Genomic DNA, 22198 nt, shown 5'->3' with positions numbered 1-22198 from the left:
ATCTGCTTACAGACCAAGGAGGTTGGAGCAAGGTGGGTGCTGGGCTCTTCTCCCAAGGAACAAGTGACAGTACCAGAGGAAATGGCCTCAAGTTGTGGCAAGCAAGGTTTATATTGGATACTAGGAAACATTTCTTCCCTGACAGAGTGGTGAAGTGCTGGCAGAGGTTGCCCAGGGCAGTGGTGGGGTCTCCATCCCTGGAGGGGTTCAAACAATGTTTAGCTGTGGCACTTTGGGACACGGTGGCACTTTGGGACATAGTGGCCCTTTGGGGCAAGCTGGCATGGTGGTGTGTGGCTGATGGTTGGACTGGATGAGTTCAGAGGTCTTTTTTCACCTTAATGATTCTATGAAGAAGACTTATGTCAACTTCAGGTCAAACACTAAAGAATTCAGTTCCTATTTGAGTGCAAGTCGTTATCTTAAAAGCAGCATATGATTCCTAACTCCCGAGACTGCAGCTGCATCTGTGTAACAGGGAGGTCTTGCACATGCAGAAGTCTGAGCTGTCACGTACCACGTAGCTCTAGACCTGGGCAAGTGGCAGTGCTAAAGCAAGCAAATATGGGGCTGATGAACACGAAAGGCACAAGCGCGCATGCAAGCTCCACCATGCCTGCTTCACTGATCTTGCTTTAGAAAAATAGACTCATCATATGAAAAACAGGAGGTTGCCCACAATGATGAAAAATGATATTTTCTGTAGCCAAGAAGTGCAGCGTAAGAGCAAACTGATGTTTGAATTGTACAGGTTACACCTACCCAACGCATGCAGACACAGGCAAATTAAGGAGACTGCCTTTGGTCTCGCTTCATCCCTTTGCTTAATATGATGCCTTTGCCACTTCCTCTGTACCTGCCTGATCCAAAAGGAAGGGATTTAATTCATCCTGGAAAAGCTTCACTTTTGACAGATAAAAAGTGAAGCACAGTCATACCACACACCCGAACGATGATCTCAAAGGTCTTGTTTAATCAAACAATCCTATGACTCTTTCAGGGATGGTTTAGGAGTGGGCAGGTACAGTTGGACTCAATGATCCCAAAGGTCATTTCCAACCAAATGGTTCTATGATTCTATAAACCAGACTCCTCTGTGAGAATGAGAGAGTTGCTGGATTTCTTCTCACACTGAGCCCTTCCCCTTCTACCAACAAGTCCAGGGGCAGTTTTGCACCCACAGGCAACTGGGCCCCACCGAGCATATACGAGCATATACGTAGGATTTAAAGGCCTTACAGAGAGACAGATGTCATGTTCCATTTTCATGAGTTTCCTGGATTTGGCAGGGTTTTTTTTGGTTTTTGTTTTTTTTTTCCTAAATATTTTGAAGGGAGCTCTTTAACAGGGATTGCAGGGACAGGACAAGGGGGAATGGTTTTAGGCTGCAAGAGGGGAGATTGAGATGAGACGTTAGGAATAAATGTTTTGCTGTGAGGGTGGGGAGGCCCTGGCCCAGGCTGCCCAGAGCAGTGGTGGCTGCCCCATCCCTGGAGGGGTTCAAGGCCAGGTTGGATGGGGCTTGGAGCTCCTGATCCAGCAGGAGGTGTCCCTGCCCATGGCAGGGGGTGGGACTGGATGGGCTCTGAGGTTCCTCCCAATCCAAACAATTCCATAATTCTATACTTCTGTATGCAACATACCAGAGTCGCATGGTATCAGTATTGCATCAAACCAAATCAGCCAGTGTTGAGAAGGCTTTCCTTTAAGGATGATTTCATTCATTTTCCTGAGATAGAGTGTGATACAGAAAAATCAACTGGTTGTGCAATACCGTCAGCAATCACAAGCATTGTGCACTCACCCCAGCTCTAAGCAGCTCTAATACTAATGTGTTATTTATCTAGGTAATTGCAGCTGCAGTTATTTACTCTTCCATTACAGCACCCAGGGTTGAAGATGTGGGAAAGGACAGCTCAGCTCCACCACACAGGCAGCTCTGGATCCTGCAGCCACCCCTCTCGCACTGCACATCTCTGCAGCAGACACGCTCTCGTACAGAAACACGCAGAACAATTGTTACCCACTGATGGACCACTATAATTTTCCCCGCTACTTTTGAATAGGCCTAGAAAATCCCTGCTTTTCCCCTAAACTCCACTCTTTGCCCTTTTACAATCTAATCTCAAGCTTGTTCAAATCATTGGGAGACTCTGGTGACACAACAGCGTCCCAGGACACAAAGCTCTGCAGGACGGCGAAAAGGGACAGGCAGAGTTCTGTGCAGGGCCAGGTAAAGCTTCACCCAAGCCGGGGCAACAGACAAGCTCCAAAAATACTGCTCTAAAACCCCCAGCTTGACTTCAAGCTCAGCTATTTCCTTATCTTCTAGGAGTAAATCACATTTATATCATGAATAAAAGATTTTTCTTCAGAAATTATAAATCAAATTTTTCTCTTGGATCATACTTGGTAATTATATCCATTGGCACTATACTTGATTTACCTTCAGTATTTCTCCAAAATTCACTCCTCCTCTAGCAAGCTGGGTGTCCTTAATTCTGCATTTGTCAGTCAGGTAAAAGTTAAAGAGAGAGTTCTGGAGGCAGCTGTGCATTTTACAAGGGCAACAGGATCATAGAATCACAGAATTGTTAAGGTTGGAAAAGACCTCTAAGCTCATCCAGTCCAACTGTCAGCCCAACACCACTGTGCCTGCTAAACCGTGTTCTGAAGCACAACACCCACATGGTTTTTGAACACCTCCAGGGATGGAGACTCCACCACTGCTCTGGGCAGCCTCTTCCAATGCTTCACCACTCTGTCACTGAAGAAATGTTTCCTAATATGCCATCTAAACCTCCCCTGGCACAGCTTGAGGCCACTGCCTCTCATTGTACCAGGGGAGGTTTAGATGGGTTATTAGGAAACATTTCTCTATCAAAAAAGTCATCAAGAGTTGGAAGAGGCTGCCCAGGGAAGTGGTGGAGTCCCCACTCTTATGGGTATTTAAAAGCTATGAAGATGTGGTGCTCAGGAACAAGGTTCAGTGTTGGAGTTGGCAGTGTTTGGTCTAGGCTAGACTCAATGACCTAAAGGGTATTTTCCAACATAAAGTCTTCTACACTTCTCTTGTTTCCAGACACTCAGCCACCAGGAAAGCAGCTGTGGAAGAGATCATAACTCTACTCTATATTATGCAAACCAGAACTAACAAGAATGTTGGATTAATCAGAAATTATAGGAAAGGGATTTGCTTTGTAATTTTTCCCTTCAGCTGGAGGCCAATTGAGCAAAGTATGCAAGAAGGAGTGGCAGCCCCTTAGAGAAGGGCCTAATTTTTGTTGTTTATTGTCTCAGCCTGCAACTAGTGATTCCTGGCAGTAAATCCTGGCTGGGTTATCAAATACAAGATAGATCAGCCTTGTCCTGCATGCTTTCTTACCACTTTATTGGGAGATTTATATCACACTTGAAAGAGCTGATGACAATAACCACTAAATTTAACTGTCATAAAATCGACAAGCAATGTCAAAGGTATCTTCCTCCCCTAAGAAAGAAGATCTTACTAATAATATCCACAGAAGCTCAAGATGAAATTTGGCAGGACATAGAGCAAAGAAGCGCAGAAGCTCATCCAGCTTCCAAGCCTTGCTCTGCCCAACTGTTGGGAGGTGGCCTGGAGAACAGTGTGTCACTTTGCTGTGCACTAAATACAGTGGATTTATTTCCTATGGGCTATTACTTGTGCTGCCCTGAGACTATCAGGTAGGCACTAGGAGAAATTCTCTTTCTAGGTCAGACCATGTAAGACGCACTGCTTCCTCTCAAATCTGTCTTCCAGGCATCACTGAGATGACTCTTAACATGAGCCAGCAGTGGCCCAGGTGGCTGAGAAGGCCAACAGCACCCTGGCCTGGATCAGCTGTGGTGTGGCCAGCAGGAACAGGGAAAGGATGGTCCCTGTAGACTTGGCACTGGTGAGGTTGCACCTTGAATCCCGGTTCAGTTTTGGGCCTCTCACTACAAGAAAGACATTGAGAGGCTGGATCGCATCTGGAAAAGGGAACAGAGCTGGGGAAGGGTCTGGAGCCCAGGGTTTGTGGGAGCGGCTGAGGGACCTGGGGCTGTTTAGCCTGGAGAAGAGGAGGTCGAGGTCGTTCCTCTCTGCAGCTCTGGGAAAGGAGGTTGTGGTGAGGTGGGTGCCGGGCTCTTCTCCCAAGTAACAAGTGATAGGATCAGAGCAAATGCCCTCAAGTTGCACCAGGGGATGTTTAGATTGGATATTAGGAAACATTTCTTTACTGACAGAGTGGTGAAGCCCTGACAGAGGCTGCCCAGGGAAACGGTGAAGGTGTTCAAAAAGCATGCAGATGTGGCACTCAGGTACATGGTTTAGCAGGCATGGTGATGTTGGACCAATGGTTGGATGGGATGATCTCAGAGGTCTTTTCCAACCTTAACGATTCTACGGTTCTGTGACATACGTTGCTCCATTGTAAGGAAGGCCAAAGGATTTGGACCTCTCTCTCCCTCTATTCCCACCCACCTTCCTCAAGCGTGCCTGTATGAGACACTCTGGCTTGGTTCGCACAGATACAGAGCCTGCATGTTCCTTTGCTGAGGCACAAGCTTCACATCAGTTAAAAAAATTTGTATTGAAGCCAGTGTTTTCTTTTAAAAGCTGGTGACCAGGACGGAAGCCACGCAGCTTAATGCCCACGGGTTGAATGGGAAGCTTACCCAGCGCAGGGTTTGCATTCCAGACTAAGATGAGGGGGCTGTGGCTGCAGCTCCAAACTCAAGCTTCCAGTCTCTCGAACATTGTGCTTAAAACATTACGGACGTTTGTTTCAAACCAGATGTGTTCTTGCTGACATGCAAGGACAGCATGTACTTAGAAGCACAGAATCATAGAATAGTTTGGGTTGGAAGGGACTTTAAGGATCATCCAGTTCCAACCCCCCTGCCATGGACAGGGACACCTCCCACTGGATCAGGCTGCCCAAGCCCCATCCAACCTGGCTTTGAACACCTCCACAGATGGGGCAGCCACAACTCCCCTGGGCAACCTGGGCCAGGGCCTCATCACTCTCATTGTGAAGAAATTCTTCCTTATGTCTCATCTAAATCTACCCCTCTCCAGTTTATACCCATTGCCCCTTGTCCTATCGAGCTTCTCATTAATCAGCACACCCAAGCCCTTTTCTGCAGAGCTGCTCTCAATCACATCATCCCCCATCTCATACTGAAACTGAGGATTGCCCCAACCCACAGGCAGGACTTTGCACTTGGCCTTGTTGAACCTCATGAGGTTCTCACAGCCCCACTTCTCCAGCCCGTCCAGGCCCCTCTGGATGACATCCTGTCCTTCTGGTATGGCAACTGCACCACTCAGCTTGGTGTCATCTGCAAACTTGCTGAGGATGCACTCAATCTCACTGTCTATATTGTTGATGAAGATGTTTGACTTCTGGTCAACCATTTGCTGTGAGGGAAGCTTTACTGTGAATAGCTACAAAATCAGGGGTGTTACTGAGTTCCCAGATTGTTCCTAGCTACAGCTATACAGAGCAAACGCCTAATTTCCCTACAATTACAGCATGGTAATGGTAAACGGAATTCAGGACCATTTCTTCTTCCACCCCACCCAAGAGATAGAACAGAGACAAACATATCAAACACCAGCCCCTGGAGGTGTTCAAGGCCAGGCTGGATGGGGCTTGGAGCCCCTGATCCAGTTGGAGGTGTCCCTGTCCATGGCAGCAGGTTGGAATTGGGTGGGCTTTGAGGTCCCTCCCAACCCAAACTATTCCATGACTCTAGGATTCAAATAAAAACCTGGACATGGGAGACCTCATTTCAGCACTGCCATTCTTTATCTTCAGCACTAAGGAGGCATAACTGATCTTTCCATTTTGGATATTCCGTTTTGCATACAGATATTTCTGTCACTTGACTTTCATGACACATAAATGCTGTTGGCCTTCAACAGCACGCTTCTAAAAAAAATACACTGCAATTATTTCAAGTAAAGACAGAATCATATGATGCTTCGACCAGTTTACTAAACACAGGCCATTTTTAAGGCTGAAGAACGTCTACTTTACCACAAATTCCTCTCCCCTCTCAATCCAGAGCTAGGTTTAGAGAAAGAAAAGCTTGAATCAGTGATCACAGTATTCAGACTGCTTTGCTACTCTGTCCATGTTACAGGAAAGTGCTTTCCCCACTGAGAGGGTAACAAAGCCTTCAAACATACCTGCCTGAAAGCTCTAGAAAACCCAAACCATAACTAAATTATCTTTGTTTTGTTCTACTTTTTTTTTTGTTAAAAAATAGGAAAGAAAAGCTATGACCTTAAACATTTGCTCACAACCGTATCAGCAGTAACTAGAGATAACAGGAAAATCTGAAAACTCTAAGGCTTTGTGCTAAATTCAGGAAAACAATTTCATTTTTGTTGTTGAAACCAAGCAAAATCCTTTGACCTATTTCTCAGCTTGACATATTTAAACTTATGCTTTTCTATTTTGCTGTGTGTTAACTCTCACGAGTTTCATTTTACCTGGCTACTTCCTTGCAGATACAGGACAAGAGGTTCAGTCTTGGGGATGGTCACCCACATTTTGTACCAAGTCTTCCCTTTCTCAAGGAATTGGAGGTAGCTGCTGAAGAGGCTGTTTTCCACTGCTAAGACGCTTTGCTTCTGGATAAAGGAAAAAAAAGAAAAAGCTGCTTCCATCAACACTTCTGTGGGCAAAATACATAGAATTAAGCTTAAAAAAGACTTAATTTATGTGTTGATAGTCAAATAATACTGTAGGGCAAACAGTAGATAGCCCATAACTGTACAAAAGTTTAATCATTATTATATGCCATACACATACACACACACAAACATACATATATATAAAAAAGAACACTAACAGGATGAGGTTCAACAGGACCAACTGTCAGATCCCAGACTTGGGTCACAACAATCCCATGCAGCGCTCCAGGCTTGGGGAAAAGCGGCTGGAAAGCTGCCTGGCAGAAAAGGCCCTGGGGGTGCTGGTTGACAGCAGCTGAACATGAGCCAGAAGTGGCCCAGGTGGCCAAGAGCATCGCGGCTTGGATCAGCCATGGTGTGACTAGCCGGAGCAGGCCAGGGTTCATCCCCTTGTACTTGGTGAGGCCACATGTGGAATCCTGGGTTCAGTTTTGGGCCCCTCGCTACAAGAAAGACCTTGAGGGGCTGGAGCATGTCTAGAGAAGGGGACAGAGCTGGGGAAGGGTCTGGAGCCCAGGGTTTGTGGGAGTGTCTGAGGGACCTGGGGCTGTTTAGCCTGGAGAAGAGGAGGTCGAGGTCGTTCCTCTCTGCAGCTCCGAAAAAGAAAGTTGTGGTGAGGTGGGTGCCGGGCTGTTCTCCCAAATAACAAATGATAGGACAAGAAGAAATGGACTCAAGTTGTGCCAGAGGAGGTTAGGTCAGACATTAGGAAACATTTCTTCACTGAAAGGGTTCTCAGGTACTGGAGTGGTTGCCCAAGGAAGTGGTGGAGTCCCCATCCCTGGAGGTGCTTAAAAGACAGGCAGACGAGGTGCTCAGGGATCTGGTTCAGTAGTAGACAGGTATAGTTGGACTGGATGATCTCAAAACTCTTTTCCAACCAGAAGATTGTATGATCCTATGAAATCAAGGGTGCAGCAGGGCAAAAAAACACTTGAAAGAAACTTTTGTCTTTTGATAGAATGCAAATTCCTGTTCAACTTTTAGTTTGCACTCAAATCTCCTGAGGCGCTCTGGCACCTCTTAATAACATCCGTAAGCCAGTAATCTCCTCAGCTGCTATGGGACTTGGTAAGAAAGTTTAATGTAAGTAGGAGCGAAAGAAAAACACTGGCTCTGATCTTTCTTTTTTATACACCTACAGTCTTGCATTGCTCCTGATCCTTTGAGGATTTAACACAACGCTAGAAGTCTGTGCATATGAGGTAAATATTACTCTTTTCCCCATTTTTTTTTCCAGCTTTCCGCTGTCATCTGCTTTCCAAAGTAGCGCCATAGGTCGCATTTCATTGCTTTGCTTTTTGGCTTTTCAGATGAGCAGTACTCTCGGCTGGGTAGATGGAGGTTCTCACTTCAGTGGCAATCAGCTCTTCTGAAACAGGGCTACAAAGTTCACCAGGAGATGCTAGACTGATGAGTGTTAGGATGACAGAAAACAGCCTCAAGTTGTGCCAGGGGAGGTGCAGGTTGGATTTTAGGAAACATTTCTTTAACAGAAGAGTAGTGAAGCACTGGCAGAGGCTGCTGAGGGCAGGGGTGGAGTCTCCATCTCTGGAGGGGTTCAAAAACCATGTAGATGGGGCACTTTGCGGACATGGTTTAGCTGGCACAGTGGGGTTGGATGGTTGGACTGTATAAGCATATTCAAACCTTAAGGATTCTATGATTCTGTATTAAGTCCTGCTCATCTGTAGGCAAAGCTGCAGGGCATATCAGAAGTTTTGGATAGTATCATGCTCTGGATTCTGAATCCTCTCTGCACTCTGGCAGTTCAGGGAAGGGTGATGTGCATTTGTAGCCGTTCCCCTTTTTGTGTTTCTGAGATTCTGGACGTGTCTGGGCAAAAAGCACCCAAGCAGCACAGTTCACTCTGGCAGACCATGCTGGTGTAAATTCACCTGTGCAGGTATATTTAGTAGTCTGGAAAGAGATAAGTCATCTGTGTCAGTGGCTCTTCCAAGAATCTGATGTACCCTTAGAAGATACATCCCTGTAGGTTCCATTTCATTTGAGATGAATGTTCTCTTTTACACACACAGCAATATATGGTTATATTTTACAGTCAAAATAAATAAAACTCTTTTCTTCAAGGTGGCTCATGGAAAGCGTGGAATGGAAGGGCACTCATTGCTCTGCCCACAATACAAGAAAAGCATTGGCAAGAGAAAGTTTAATTGCTGTGGGTGAGGATAAAAGAAGTCAGTTTGCCAACATGTTTTTATCTTATCACTGTCTACAATTCCGTGAAAGGAGGGTGTGGTGAGGTGGGTGTTGGTCTCCCAAATAACAAGTGATAGGATGAGAGGGAAAGGCCTCAAGTTGCAGCAGGGGGCGGTTTAGATTGGACATCATGAAAAATCCATTCACTGAAAGGGTTCTTGGGCACTGGCAGAGGCTGCTCCAGAAGTAGTTGAGTCCCCATCCCTGGAGGTGTTTCAAAGATGGGCAGACAAGGGGATATGATTTAGAAGTGGACAGGTACAGTTGGACTTGATGATCTCGAAGGTCTTTCCAGTCAAATGATTCCATGGTTCCTGTTCTTGTAAAAACCAAGGGTAGAATGTGCCACTACCATGGAATAAAGCTTGGTGGCATCTGTGGCACTTGTGAAGCAGGGGTTTACGCAGTATAATTTGTGGGAGTCGAATCTTGGAGTTTTGAGTAAGTTTCAGAGAATCCTGATCGCCTTTCAGAGGGTGCCACAGTTTCACATTCTCAACTAAGAAAACATTCATTTCAATGGCATTTTAACAGGTTGTGAAATAAAAAAGACTGGAAATGTATCATAATAAAAAGAAGCCGCAAGTTCTTCCTCTTTTTTGTAATTTGAAAACTGAAATTTAGCTGCAAAAACTGTGTGCACTCCTGGATGATCAGCACACTACAACGAACGTTTGCCGTTTACAAGCAGCACTCTGGCTGCACGCACATTCAATACAAGCTAAAGGCCAGGAGGTTACATATCATGGTATGGGGAAAAACATAACCAAACAATTGTATTTGTTTCCAAGAAATACATTTAAAAAAATTGAGACACGTGGGCAGCCAGCACACCAAAACCTCCTCACTGAATATCGTACCTCTGCAGCCAGTCTTTTCTTTTGTTCTCCAACTGCTTCCACTCCAGGGCTGCACGGGCTTGCTGATAACTGCAGGAAACAGTCTTTGCACACTCGATTATGACGGCTATTATCTGCAAGTGGTTTAAATTCAGAGCATTTTGCACAGATCACCTGTATCAGAAAGGTAGTGCTGCATTAGTCATCACTAAAACATAACCCTTCTCCAAAGAAAGTGACTCAGAGAACAGATGCTATTGAAGCAAATATAGGATAGATCGAGCAATATGATGTTTATTTTATTAACCTCCATTAATAATTAACATTTTTGTAATCCCATGCTGTGTTCCAATACACCTAGTGAGAGAAAACGTTCGCCTTTTGGGAAATGCTTTAGGATTGACAGCATGTAAGTTTGCTTTGCTTTTCTTATAAGCCTTTATGAGTCCTAAAGAGCTCGGGCTGACAAAGCAGGGAGTGCTTCTTAATGTCAATGATCAAGGTGAAGGAAGGGCTGATTTTTGAAGTCAAGGTGGCTGACCCTTCCTCAGCAATGAGGCAGTTCAGCCTGACAGAACTGTGGGATCCCCATATCATTGGCCATTTTAAGGACATAGTCCAATACCTCATCCATTAAGAGCTATTTGTCTGGTGGCAATTCAACAGGTTTGGATTCTTCTCCTTGGCTGCTAAGAGCACACAATGATACATCAGTCCCATGAAAACAGGGCTTCTGAAGAGTGATGGGATCTGCAGCTCCGGAGCCTGTTTTAAAGCTTAAAGTCTGCCTCTCAGCACAGTTGCTCCAGGGAGAGAAACTCTAGCTGGGGAGCAACACAGGGACTGCCAGCTGGGCTCAACATCCCTGCAGAATGTACTGTGCAATCACACACTGCAAACACCCTTCAGGCACGAGGAGGCATTAATTACTACATAAAGGCAAATGCCTTAACCCAGCAAGTGTTCAGTGGAGCCCCATTCTTCCAATTTATACAAAGAAAAGCACGCGAGGGGGTTCAAAAATGTGATAATCTTTCCTCGAGATGAATTAACTCCATTAATTTGAATGCTATTGCCACATTGCTGAGCATCACATAACCAATAGCTGTTTAACAATAAATTATTAATAATGTGATTCCTGTTATCTCTCTGTCCATGGGGAAAAGCTATTGCTGAGCTTTGCAATGGAACATTTTAAACCTTCAGAAATGTGTGTCACTATTTTAGTAATTATTAATAAAAACAAACCGAGAAGGTTGAAAAATACCAATTCTGGTGCGAAAGCATCACCTCCACAGTAAATTTATTTCAGTATCTGAGATGGAGGTTTCTTCAAATACATTAACTATACATTCAGGTTTCTCTTCAGCTGAAAATTGAATTATTTAAATGACTAATGGTATTTAAATAACATTACTCTGTACTGGTTACATTAGGAACACTGAACTATGAAACTCAAGTCAAGAAGGCAGGTTTCAAGTCATATTATGGAAATCAACCTCATCTGGGCCATTGCTGCAATTTTCAGAAAGACCATGAGCTCTAATGTGCCCATGAAAGGCAGAGGGAAATGTGTCCAGGTGTTCAGTAACCTGGCCTGAACCTCCAGGACTGATTCTCCCAGGCTTTTCAAGCAGGAGGAAAACACTTTGGCACAAGATCTTCTTGACAACTCTGCTTTCAGGAAAGAAGAATCCATTCATCTTTAATACTGTATGTTCTGCTCTTCATCCCAGAAGGAGCTGCTGTGTGAAGAAAGGCTGCCACAAGGCCATTTTCTTTCTGTAGCCAAAATAACAACCGCCTCCCCAGATACATGCCCAACACCAGAGAAGGGGCCACCTTTCTTTTTATTGACTGTATTTGCTTTAAAACAGCACAGACTAGGCCCCTTGCACCAGAGTTTTGCTCTTTTTTCCCTCTGATTCCCAGGGGGTAAAGCAAGTGGAAAGATCCCTCTGTCTATGACCTGTCATGAACCAGAACATCTTCTAGTTCTTGCAATGACAGAGTAAAAAATTCTCTTCAGCATCCACTGCAGAAGAAACAAAAAAGGTCCATGCATCCTGATACTTACTGCCCCACACTGCTTACAGTGGTGCCGCCTCTTAGTGATGGAGTTGAAGCTTTCGCTGCAGCTCTTGCAAGCCTGTTTCTCCTTGTCTCGCTTGGATTTGGAAGATTTCCTACAAGAATCACCCTGAAATTAAAAGAACAATCATGTTTTTTTCTTAAATCATGGAATGGCTTGGGTTGGAGGAGACCTCAAAGCCCATCCAGTCCCACCCCTGCCATGGGCAGGGACACATCACACTGGATCAGGGGCTCCAAGCCCCATCCAACCTGGCCTTGAACACCTCCAGGGATGGGGCAGCCACCCCTGCTCTGGGCAACCTGCTGCCAATAACATGACAATATGCAGTCCATGAAAATACAGAATTCAAGTAGACCTACTGTTTCACTTTCTTTTTTAAAGAGATAAATCCTATTCCTCCTTCCCAGTCAGGATGGCTACATGCAAGGGTTGAAGAGCTCCCTGGGGCACCCCAGCCACGCAGCGTCTGCACGGAGATCCCAGCTGGAAGGATCATGATCCTCCAGTGCAGCTCTTTCATGAGAAGAGGTTTGACAACTCTTTTAATTTTCATTTGCTTGACACAATCATTTACCAAGCTACTGGGAGAAGAAATATTTCCTCTAAATGAAAAGAGCAGAGATATTACACATTTTCTGAAAAATCAGCTCAGTGAAGATTAGGTCTAATGTAGGTTATACAGATCCTGGACTCACGCACAATCCCCCCTTCCCTTTAAGCCATGTGCATGCAGAACTCTTAAGGTGAGTCCAGAGGACGCCATGAAGATGATCAGAGGGCTGGAGCACTCCCATGTGATGACAGGCTGAGAGAGTTGGGGTTGCTCAGCCTGGAGAAGAGAAGGCTCTGGGGAGACCTTACAGCAGCTTCCAGTGCTGAAAGGGGCCCAGAAAAAGGCTTCCCCAGTAAAGGAAAGCTGGGGAATGGCTCCTGATCAGGGAGTGCAAGGCTGGGATGAGGGGCCATAGTTTTCTGCTGACAGAGGGAAGATTGAGGTAAGATCTTAGGAAGAAATGTTTTTCTGTGAGTGTGGGGGGCTCTGGCCCAGGTTGCCCAGAAAAGCGGTGGCTGCCCCATCCCTGGTTCCACTTGGAAGAGAACAATTAACTCAACAGTACTGATCTTCTCCAAAGCCTTTATTTGCCACAAGGATATGACGTGTGGGTGGGGGGAAGGGCAGCATCCACTCCAGTCAGCAGAGGCTGCGCATGGTCACCATGCTGTCTCATCAGCACAAGGGAAATCCTGCTCTTCATCCGAAGGTCTCATGGCAGTGGCCACAGCCAGCCTGTAGAAGTCACTGTTACAGGTTTTCAGGCCAATTAAAAAAAAATTAAAATAAAGTAATCAGATTTTCTAAGCTGACCCCACTCTCCAGTCTGGCAGCCCCATTGAGTCTCTGCCCTTCTCTGGTTACAGAGGAACATTGCCTTCCAGCAGAGCTATTGAAACCACCCTGCCTCATAGTAGCATTACGCAATAAACCCACAACTAATTACTTCTAATTGAATAGGATCTTTTCATTTTTACTATCTTTCCTATAGATGCAACAGTGATGTTTGAAACTTGTCCCTAGGATGTTTTGCAATTCAGCCTGGTGAAGCACAGATTTGTCCATTCAGGAATCATAGAATCATAGAATCATAGAATAACCAGGTTGGAAGAGACCCACCGAATCATCAAGTCCAACCATTCCTATCAAACACTAAACCATGTCCCTCAGCACCTCGTCCACCCGTGCCTTAAACACCTCCAGGGAAGGTGAATCAACCCCCTCCCTGGGCAGCCTCTGCCAGTGCCCAATGACCCTTTCTGTGAAAAATTTTTTCTTTATGTCCAGCCTAAACCTTCCCTGGCGGAGCTTGAGGCCATTCCCTCTTGTCCTGTTCCCCGTCACTCGTCAAATCACTGTATTCCCATATCCATGCATTTAGTTGGACTTGATGATCCAGTGGGTCCTTTCCAACCTAGTGGTTCTATGATTCTATGATTTGCTCAGCAAAACAGTATTTAAAACAGGATTTAAAAGATGGGCAGACGAGGTGCTCAGGGATCTGGTTTAGCAGCGGACAGGTACAGTTGGACTTAATGATCTCAAAGGCCTTTTCCAACTGAACAATTCTATGGTTCTAATATCTCTTATGACAGCTGCATGAGCCTTTGTTTAAGACCATTATACTGTACCTTGCGCTGCAGCGTTCTGCCAGCATTTAATACTAACTTCACTAATCAAAAAAGGCCTTGTATAATGCAGTCTTTAACTGTTTGATGAATACCAGCAATGTTTTGTACTATTTCTCAACATTTCAACAACACAGTGAGAACACAAGTGTTTGAAGCCCTGCTACTGCAGCTGTAGAAAAGATAATAAAAAGAAAACAAACTAGTTTCTGTACAACTTGGTAAATTCCAATGAGCAATTTCAGAAGAAAGACTTACTCAATATTATGTTATTTAGCTACTGACAATGGGGAAGAATTAAGAAGCCCTTTGCTTTGCATCCATGTGAAACCCATGAGATTTCGCTGCTTGGGCCATCCCATGCAGACCTGTCTCATAAGCACACATGATACGAACAGGGAGCTTTCTTTTGGAATTCACAAACCTTGTTCATCAAAGATAGGATCAACACTTACTTTGCCCCTGACTCCACATTATTTACTGCTGATGGAAGGTCCCTAAATTCAACTGGAATATCTTGATACTAATGCTCTTAAGGAACTGTATTTCTCATCATCCTTGGTGAACCCACATATGTTTTGAGGACAGTGAGGCTGTCAGGAAAAAACACTTGCATGAACTTTATTCAGAGCAGGGATATACAACTTCTTGCAGACGGGATTATGCTGGTGGAAAAAGAATGTTAAACCCCAATGGGAGGTACAGCTCATGGCTAGAGGCAAATGACTGTGGCGGGACTGCTTAGGAAAGCAGGTATCACAGCATTAGTGAGACACTCTGTTTGCTTCTGAAAAGGAAGGAGGAAATACTGAAGAGCTAGAAGGAACAGCAAGAAAAACACTGCGCTCAGAAAATGGTTGTTCTTTTCTTCATTAAGTTCTGTATCATAGAAACAGAATCACTAAGTTGGAAAAGACCTCTAAGCTCATCCAGTGCAACTGTCAGCCCAACCCCACCGCGCCTGCTATATCATGACCCCAGTTGCCAGGTCTGCATGCTTTTTGAACGCCTCCAGGGATGGTGACTCCATCACTTCCCTGGGCAGTCTCTCCATGTGCTTCACCACTCCTGCAGTAAAGAAATGTTTCCTAATATCCAATCTAAACCTCCTGTGGCACAGATTGAGGCCATTCCCTCTTGTCCTATCACTTGTTACTTGGAAGAAGAGCCCAGCACCCACCTCACCACAACCTCCTTTCCAAGAGCTGCAGAGAGTGATGAGGTCTCCCCTCAACCTCCTCTTCTCTGACTAAACAGCCCCAGTCCCTCAGCTGCTCCCACAACCCCTGCACTCCAGACCCTTCCCAGCTCCATTCCCTTCTCTGGATGTGCTCCAGCCCCTCAATGTCTTCCTTGTAGTGAGGGGCCCAAAACTGAACCCAGGATTTGAGGTGTGGTCTCACCAGTACAGGTCCAGGGGGACCATCCCTTCCTCAGTCCTGTGCGTCACACCATGGCTGATCCAAGCCAGGTTATTTCAGGATATTTCACTCTGCCTGAGCCAGCAGGTAAAATTAACCTCAGTGCTGTACATGTGATAGATCCACAGTCTGATCAGACTCTTACACAGGCGGCACATGAGCACCGAGGGGTTTCCAATCTTTTTCTTCTCATTATGCTTATACAGCTGCAAATTTTCCATTTACAAATGACATATTTGGAGACATTACAGTGGAGCAGAACACCTGCAGGTGCTTCTGGAAATGCTGAATATGTGTGAGAAACTAAATTAAATTACATAGTATGTTTTGTACTTTGCAATGCAGCAAGGATCATAGAATCCTAGAAGGTCCTGAGTGGGAAGGGACCCATAAGGATCATCGAGTCCAATTCCTGTCCCTGCACAGGACACCCCAACACTCACACCGTGGGGCTGAGGGTGTTGGTCAAAGGCTTCCGGAATATTGTCAGGCTTGGTGCTGTGACTGCTTCCCTGGGAGCTGTTCCAGTGCTCCACCACCCTCTGGGGGAAGAACCTTTTCCTAATGTCCAATCTAACCCTCCCTTGGCACATCTTCCTGCCACTCCCTTGGGTCCTGAGGGAAAAGCTCAGTGCCTGTTCCTCCTCCTTCTCCTCCCCTTGTGAGGAAGCTGTAGAGCATGATGAGGTGTCCCCTCAGTCTCCTCCAGGCTGAACAGACCTAGTGACTTCAGCTGCTCCTCACACGCCTCCCCTCTAAACCCTTCACCAACTCCGTGCCCTCCTCCGGACACTCTCCAGTAGCTTCAAATCCTTTTTATCCTGTGGTCCCCAGAACTGTCCCCAGTGCTCAAGGTGGGGCTGGATCAGTGCGGAGCACAGTTCAGCTGTTGAGTTTGGTTCTCTATCTGCCAATGTCACACATGCAAGGTAACCTGAAGGCAACCTTCCCCTGGCTCGTACTTTCCTTGTGCCCTCAGAAGACTGAGCACAACCTGCACCAGCCGCACAGCAAACGGGCACCACGGCTGTACCCATTGCTCCTCCTGCCGGAGACTTTCGCTGCCTGTCTACACTGATGTGCAAAGCTGAGGAAAACCCCAGCAGACTCCTCCACACACAGCAGAACCACAGGGAGGAGAGATTAAGCTTGCTGACCACCACTACCACCAAGTGGTTTGCATGTGGAAGCTGTTAGCACAGAACGCACTCGCTCCTGCGTTCGCTGATGTGTTCCTAAAGGGGCATCAGCATTAAAAATGAATGTATTGCTCATGTAGATGTTATGTATCTGCCACAACAGAGCAGAATGAGACCCCAGAATCAATAACACACAATTTTGGATATGTTTAGCTTTGCACTTTTTATCGACTCCGTTTTTAATTCTATCTCAGGAATTCAGTTTTTCTTTAAATTAAAGAAAATTACTGAGTGCGTCGAGATACACTATGCAAATCCCTGTCACAACCATTTACATCAACTGAAAAGATCTTTTTTCTTTTTTACTGAATTAAAATTAAAATTTGCACTTCCCTAAGAAACTTAAGATCAACAGAAATTGTTAAGCTTTTGGTTTATAAATACTACATAAAGCATCTTTTTCATTAAGAAGCCGGCTCATTGTAGCACCTGTAACCCAAGGAACAGGGGCACTAATTGGCAAAATGCCAATACAAAACTGCTTAGGGAAAATATGAAGTGTGAGCAAACAATTAACAGCAAGAAAGACTAATTACAACCACTTATTTTTAATAAGATCTTGTTTGTCTATGTCAGGCTGCTGGCTTGTTGAACAGCTTTTCATTGATACCATCAGCTCTAGCAGGGGGTTACAAGCTTGGCCAGAGTCTTGAGGAGCCTGCAAAGCAGCTATTACAAAGGCCATGCCAATACAAAATATCCTGTGGCATGTCAGCAGAGACAGGGGTGTTGTGTTTATTCTTGCTGGACTTTTTTTTTTTTTTTGACCTGTCTGACCTTAAGGCATTTCCAGAAAATCTGTTATTCCAGAAGATGTTTTAGAAGGGAGAGATAAGAATGCTAAAAAACCAGACCTGATGATGGACTCAAAGCCTCTGGTCACAGATGTTGTACAGAGCAAAATGAACAATATCTTTAAAAGTATATCTTGCTTTTGCAGCAGCCAATAACTTACAAGCCAGAACTGTATGGAAGTGCTACCACATCCTCCTCGGTATTGGCAGAGACATGAAAAGCACACAGTGAAAAAACTGTTAAGCAAACATGGTTCTGGAGATGAAATCCTGAGTTACACAACATGAGAGTTTAACCATCCAGGTTTCCTTGTCTCTCTGCCCTCCTCCCCACAGCCATTCAGTGCAGCTCCCTGTCAGAACCCCCAAACACTACACATGCAATGAACTCCTCTCCAGCCGGGCTCCCCGTAATTAGGTTCACAACACGCAGCGTGTGTCTGCAACAGGACTGAATCTGCTGATGGTGTGAACCCTGCCAGGCACTGCAGCTGTAACCTAGGCAGGACGTTAAGGACGGACACCAGAATACAAACCCATATGCTGAAGCATCCCTGACTTCTTTTCCTGCTGCAGAAGAAGCATTACCCCTCAACCCCTGCCTTGTTCTACCTAAAGTATCAACTTTAAATTACTCACCCCTCCAAGTGCACCACCACCATCTGCTCCCGGCATTGACTCCACTGAGCTGGTGCTGGCTATCTGAGAGGAACAGAGGGACACACAATAATTTCAACATGGACATTCTTCCTAGAATACATTAAAAGCTGACAAAGAAAACGTAGCATAATTTGCTATTGGCCCTCATCTATCCACCTGTACCTGAATGCTGGGCTAAAGGAAGTGGTTGACTTTACATTGCCAAGCCCGTGGTTGGCTGCAGTGGGTACCTGTCCCCACAAGTCATGCAGGAAGCCCACGAGCAGGTTTGGAAGTTCACCCCTCCCTTTGGGCTTTGCCAGCCAAATGAGTGATTGCGTTGTGGAGTCAGTGGATTCCAAGGAGGAAAATTATTCGTTCCATTTAAATAGCTCTCACTTAAGATTTTCTTAATTGCAATACATCTCTTAGAATCACCCACATCAACAAGGAATGGTTCAGGATGGAGGAGACCTCAAAGCCCATCACGTTCCATTCCCCTGCCATAGGCAGAGACACCTCCCACCGGATCAGGCTGCTCAAAGCTCCATCCAACCCCCTGCCTTAAACACCTCCAGGGATGGGGTGGCCACAACTTCTCTGGGAAACCTGGGCCAGGGACTCACCACCCTCACAGGAAAACATTTCTTCCTAGGATGTCATCTCAATCTCCACTCTTTCAGCTGAAAACCATTCCCCTGGTCCTATCCCTGCACTCCCTGATCAAGAGCCCCTCCCCAGCTTTCCTGGAGCTCCTTTCCGTGCTGGAAGCTGCTCTAAGCTCTCACAGCAGCGTCCTCTTCTCCAGGCTGAACAACCCCAACTTTCTCAACCTGTGCTTCAGCCCCCGGATCATCTCTGTGGCCTACTCTGGACTTGATCCAACAGCTCCATGTCCTTCCTGTGATGTGCTTCATCTCTTAGTAAGTGCAAACTGGCATCTATTTTTATTCTGTACATACAGAGGGAAGATAATAAGCTTATTTACATCAAAATCATAAGCTGCATCCTAAACAGAAAGCCATCTCATCTGCCATTAATGTACAGGGAGTTTTCCGGCTTAGAAGGAGTTCTCAAAAATATTACAAGCTTTATGATAGATTCTGTTATTTCCACAGTTCATTCTTCCTTTGCCACTGAGACGATGTCTCATAGTATGAGGTTATCCAAATTTCCAGTGCATTATGGCCTCAAGTTGCACCAGAGGTGGTTCAGATTGGACATTAGGAAAAATTTCTTCACTGAAAGGGTTCTCAGGCACTGGAACACCTGCCCAGGGAGGTGGTGGAGTCCCCATCCCTGGAGGGATTTAAAAGATGGGCAGATGAAGTGCTTAAGGATATGGTTTACTACTGGACAGGGACAGTTGGAATTGATGCCCTCAAAGGTCTTTTCCCACCTAAGGATTCTATGATTTTATGATTTTTGCACTCTATATTCATTCCATTTGAAAGCTAAAATGTTTAATCTCTGTTATCAGCAACAAATCAAAGCGTAGCTTTGAGTAAGCAGCCAAACCAAACGGCTATTCATTCCGATACCTCATTATATCAGAAACGGCATGACCAGCAGGGCCAGGGAGGTTATCCTCCCTCTGTACTCGGCACTGGTGAGACCGCTCCTCGAATACTGTGTTCAGTTCTGGGCCCCTCACCATAAGAAGGATGTTGAGGCTCTGGAACGAGTCCAGAGAAGAGCAACAAAGCTGGTGAAGGGGCTGGAGAACAGGCCTTGTGAGGAACGGCTGAGAGAGCTCGGGTTGTTTAGCCTGGAGAAGAGGAGGCTGAGGGGAGACCTCATTGCTCTCTACAACTACCTGAAAGGAGGTTGTAGAGAGGAGGGTGCTGGCCTCTTCTCTCAAGTGACAGGGGACAGGACAAGAGGGAATGGCCTCAAGCTCCGCCAGGGGAGGTTTAGGCTGGACGTTAGGAAAAAATTCTTTACAGAAAGGGTCATTGGGCACTGGCAGAGGCTGCCCAGGGAGGTGGTTGAGTCACCTTCCCTGGAGGTGTTTAAGGCACGGGTGGACGAGGTGCTGAGGGATATGGTTTAGTGTTCATAGGAACGGTCGGACTCGATGATCCGGTGGGTCTCTTCCAACCTGGTTATTCTGTGATTCTGTGATTCTGTGATATCTATTTTTATGCTACTGCAATCAATTCACTCTTGAGAACAAGCAAATGAACAAATGCATCCCCCGGGGTTCAAGCTGTGCCACCCACGGAGCACTTCCTCAGGGAATGCAACCTCACTAAAGGCAAGCACCATATACTCAAGTCTACCCAACTGTTCCTGCTTCTGCAAACCCACTAACACAGGGTCTTCATGGCATTTATTCCCTCGTGCTGGTGAAAGGGCTTTCTTTCCACTGGAATTCTAATCAAGGCAGGTATTCAGATCCCCCCGCCCAGTAACGAGACATCTGAGTGTATTATTATTAATAATAATAAAATAAGAAAAAGAAGACAATCCCCAAACACATCTCTGAGGAGATGGGGAAAGGTAATGAACAAAATCTCCCAGGCACACCAAGATCATTCCAGGCAGCCAACCATTCATAACACTGAAGAACCACACTTGTAATGCTGAGTGAACCACCAGTCTGGAAAACATGACTGACGGGTCTCCTGCCCTGAATTTCCCTGGGTAATTTATTCCATACAGGCATGGGTGAGTAACTACAACTGATACGTCTGACAGCCAGAGAAAAAGAGTTGACTGCACCGTAATGGTATATAAAAATCAAGACCAAGACGACGCTGGTTCACAGTTAGCTGTGCAAGTCTGGTTTAACTGCTGGTAAAACTGTACTACCAGAGACTACCAATGAAGCAGTCATACTTACTGAGGAATCAGGCAGATGCTCCTCCTCCTGAGAAAAAGAGCTATTGAAAGCTCTAAACGTCTCACTGTTCTGTTTGTGCTTTTCTATTGTCGCTTGGATGACCTGAGACAAAAATTCCAGCAAAGATAAGGATCACAAAAGGAACCTTGGAAAAATTCTCTCATGGGAAGATGGTTAAGATTATAATTTTAGTGAAAAACACTGATACTTGCATAAATGAAATTTTAGTAATTATGAGAGGTGGGGTTAACTCATTACTATTTAAGTCAAAACCTAATACTGCTATCAGAAAGCATCTCTACAAGTCAGACGGCAAGAATACACAAGACTAATGGTGCCTCCATCTCTTCCTTCACTGGTGGGAGGTCTGCTGGGAATGGGATCCAGTCTGAAGCCCCTGTATACTGCTTGGAGCCACCGGGTTACCAGGGGGACCCTCACTGCGGCTCCACATTTCCCCATAAACAGTGTGGCCAGACTATGCTACCTAGCTCCTTCAACAGCCACATTCATTCAGACCCTCAAAACCATAATTTTATAAACAGGAGGTGCTGACTGCATGGTGATTTCCACCTGTATCATAATGGTTTTGTATTCACCTGAATCCATTCCCTTTTCTCCTCTTCTGTCCTGTTAAAATAAACAAAAAACACAGATAACATCATAATACTAGTTCCAATATTTTCAGCAAATTCAATTCACACATTCACTGTTTTATATCATCAAGATTTTAGCTTTCCTATCCACTATTTCATAACAATTATTAATAACTATTGACCTCAATGATTGCTAAACATATGCCAAAAGTGTTTGAATTAATTATAAATATAGCAGAACATACAAGCACTACTGTAAACACTGTAAGCATTCAATAAAGCTAATCAAGATAGCACTGTACCATGCTCTGACTGAGGACCAACAAATTCTCTTGCATGTGTAAGTCCCACATCCCTGATGCCCATCTCCTGATCTAAACCTGTGTTCCACTAGCACAGCCCTATGTCCTAGATCATCACCTAAATATTCATAAACCTCAAAAGCAGAACAAGCACCTTACCTGGCCTGTAGTTCCAGTGATCTCTTTTTTCCGGTTATTGAAAACGTATGAGCCACGTTTTGCTTGGCAATTTCTTGGACCTGTAAAAAGAATACGACCAGTCCTTACCAGTCTTCATTATCTTTGAATCTTTTCCAATAACTTAAAATATCATAGAGTCGTAGAATGGCTTGGGTTGAAAGGGACCTCAAAGCCC

At 45.2% G+C, this 22198-nt stretch overlaps 1 protein-coding gene across 5 annotated transcripts in view; it reads right to left on the bottom strand.

Annotated features, from left to right (window-relative positions):
• Positions 1-22198, bottom strand: part of FGD3 (FYVE, RhoGEF and PH domain containing 3) — a 107794-nt gene that overhangs the window by 2643 nt on the left and 82953 nt on the right. For 3 of the 5 annotated variants that reach the window (XM_069865666.1, XM_069865669.1, XM_069865667.1), the window contains exons 12-18: positions 22003-22082; positions 21545-21575; positions 20946-21047; positions 18101-18163; positions 11849-11971; positions 9793-9945; positions 6509-6649 (exon numbers count right to left, since the gene is read on the bottom strand). In XM_069865666.1, the coding sequence (XP_069721767.1) occupies positions 6509-6649; positions 9793-9945; positions 11849-11971; positions 18101-18163; positions 20946-21047; positions 21545-21575; positions 22003-22082 (693 nt within the window). Of the gene's footprint in view, positions 1-762; positions 861-6508; positions 6650-9792; positions 9946-11848; positions 11972-18100; positions 18164-20945; positions 21048-21544; positions 21576-22002; positions 22083-22198 lie in introns of all 5 variants that reach the window. The other 2 variants (XR_011338179.1, XM_069865668.1) reach the window with 2 other exon arrangements.

Source organism: Phaenicophaeus curvirostris, chromosome 11 (genome assembly GCF_032191515.1).
Source record: "Phaenicophaeus curvirostris isolate KB17595 chromosome 11, BPBGC_Pcur_1.0, whole genome shotgun sequence".
Classification (NCBI taxonomy): domain Eukaryota; kingdom Metazoa; phylum Chordata; class Aves; order Cuculiformes; family Cuculidae; genus Phaenicophaeus; species Phaenicophaeus curvirostris.
Note: the sequence above shows the minus strand (reverse complement) of the source record. Positions and strands in the feature narration are given on the sequence as shown.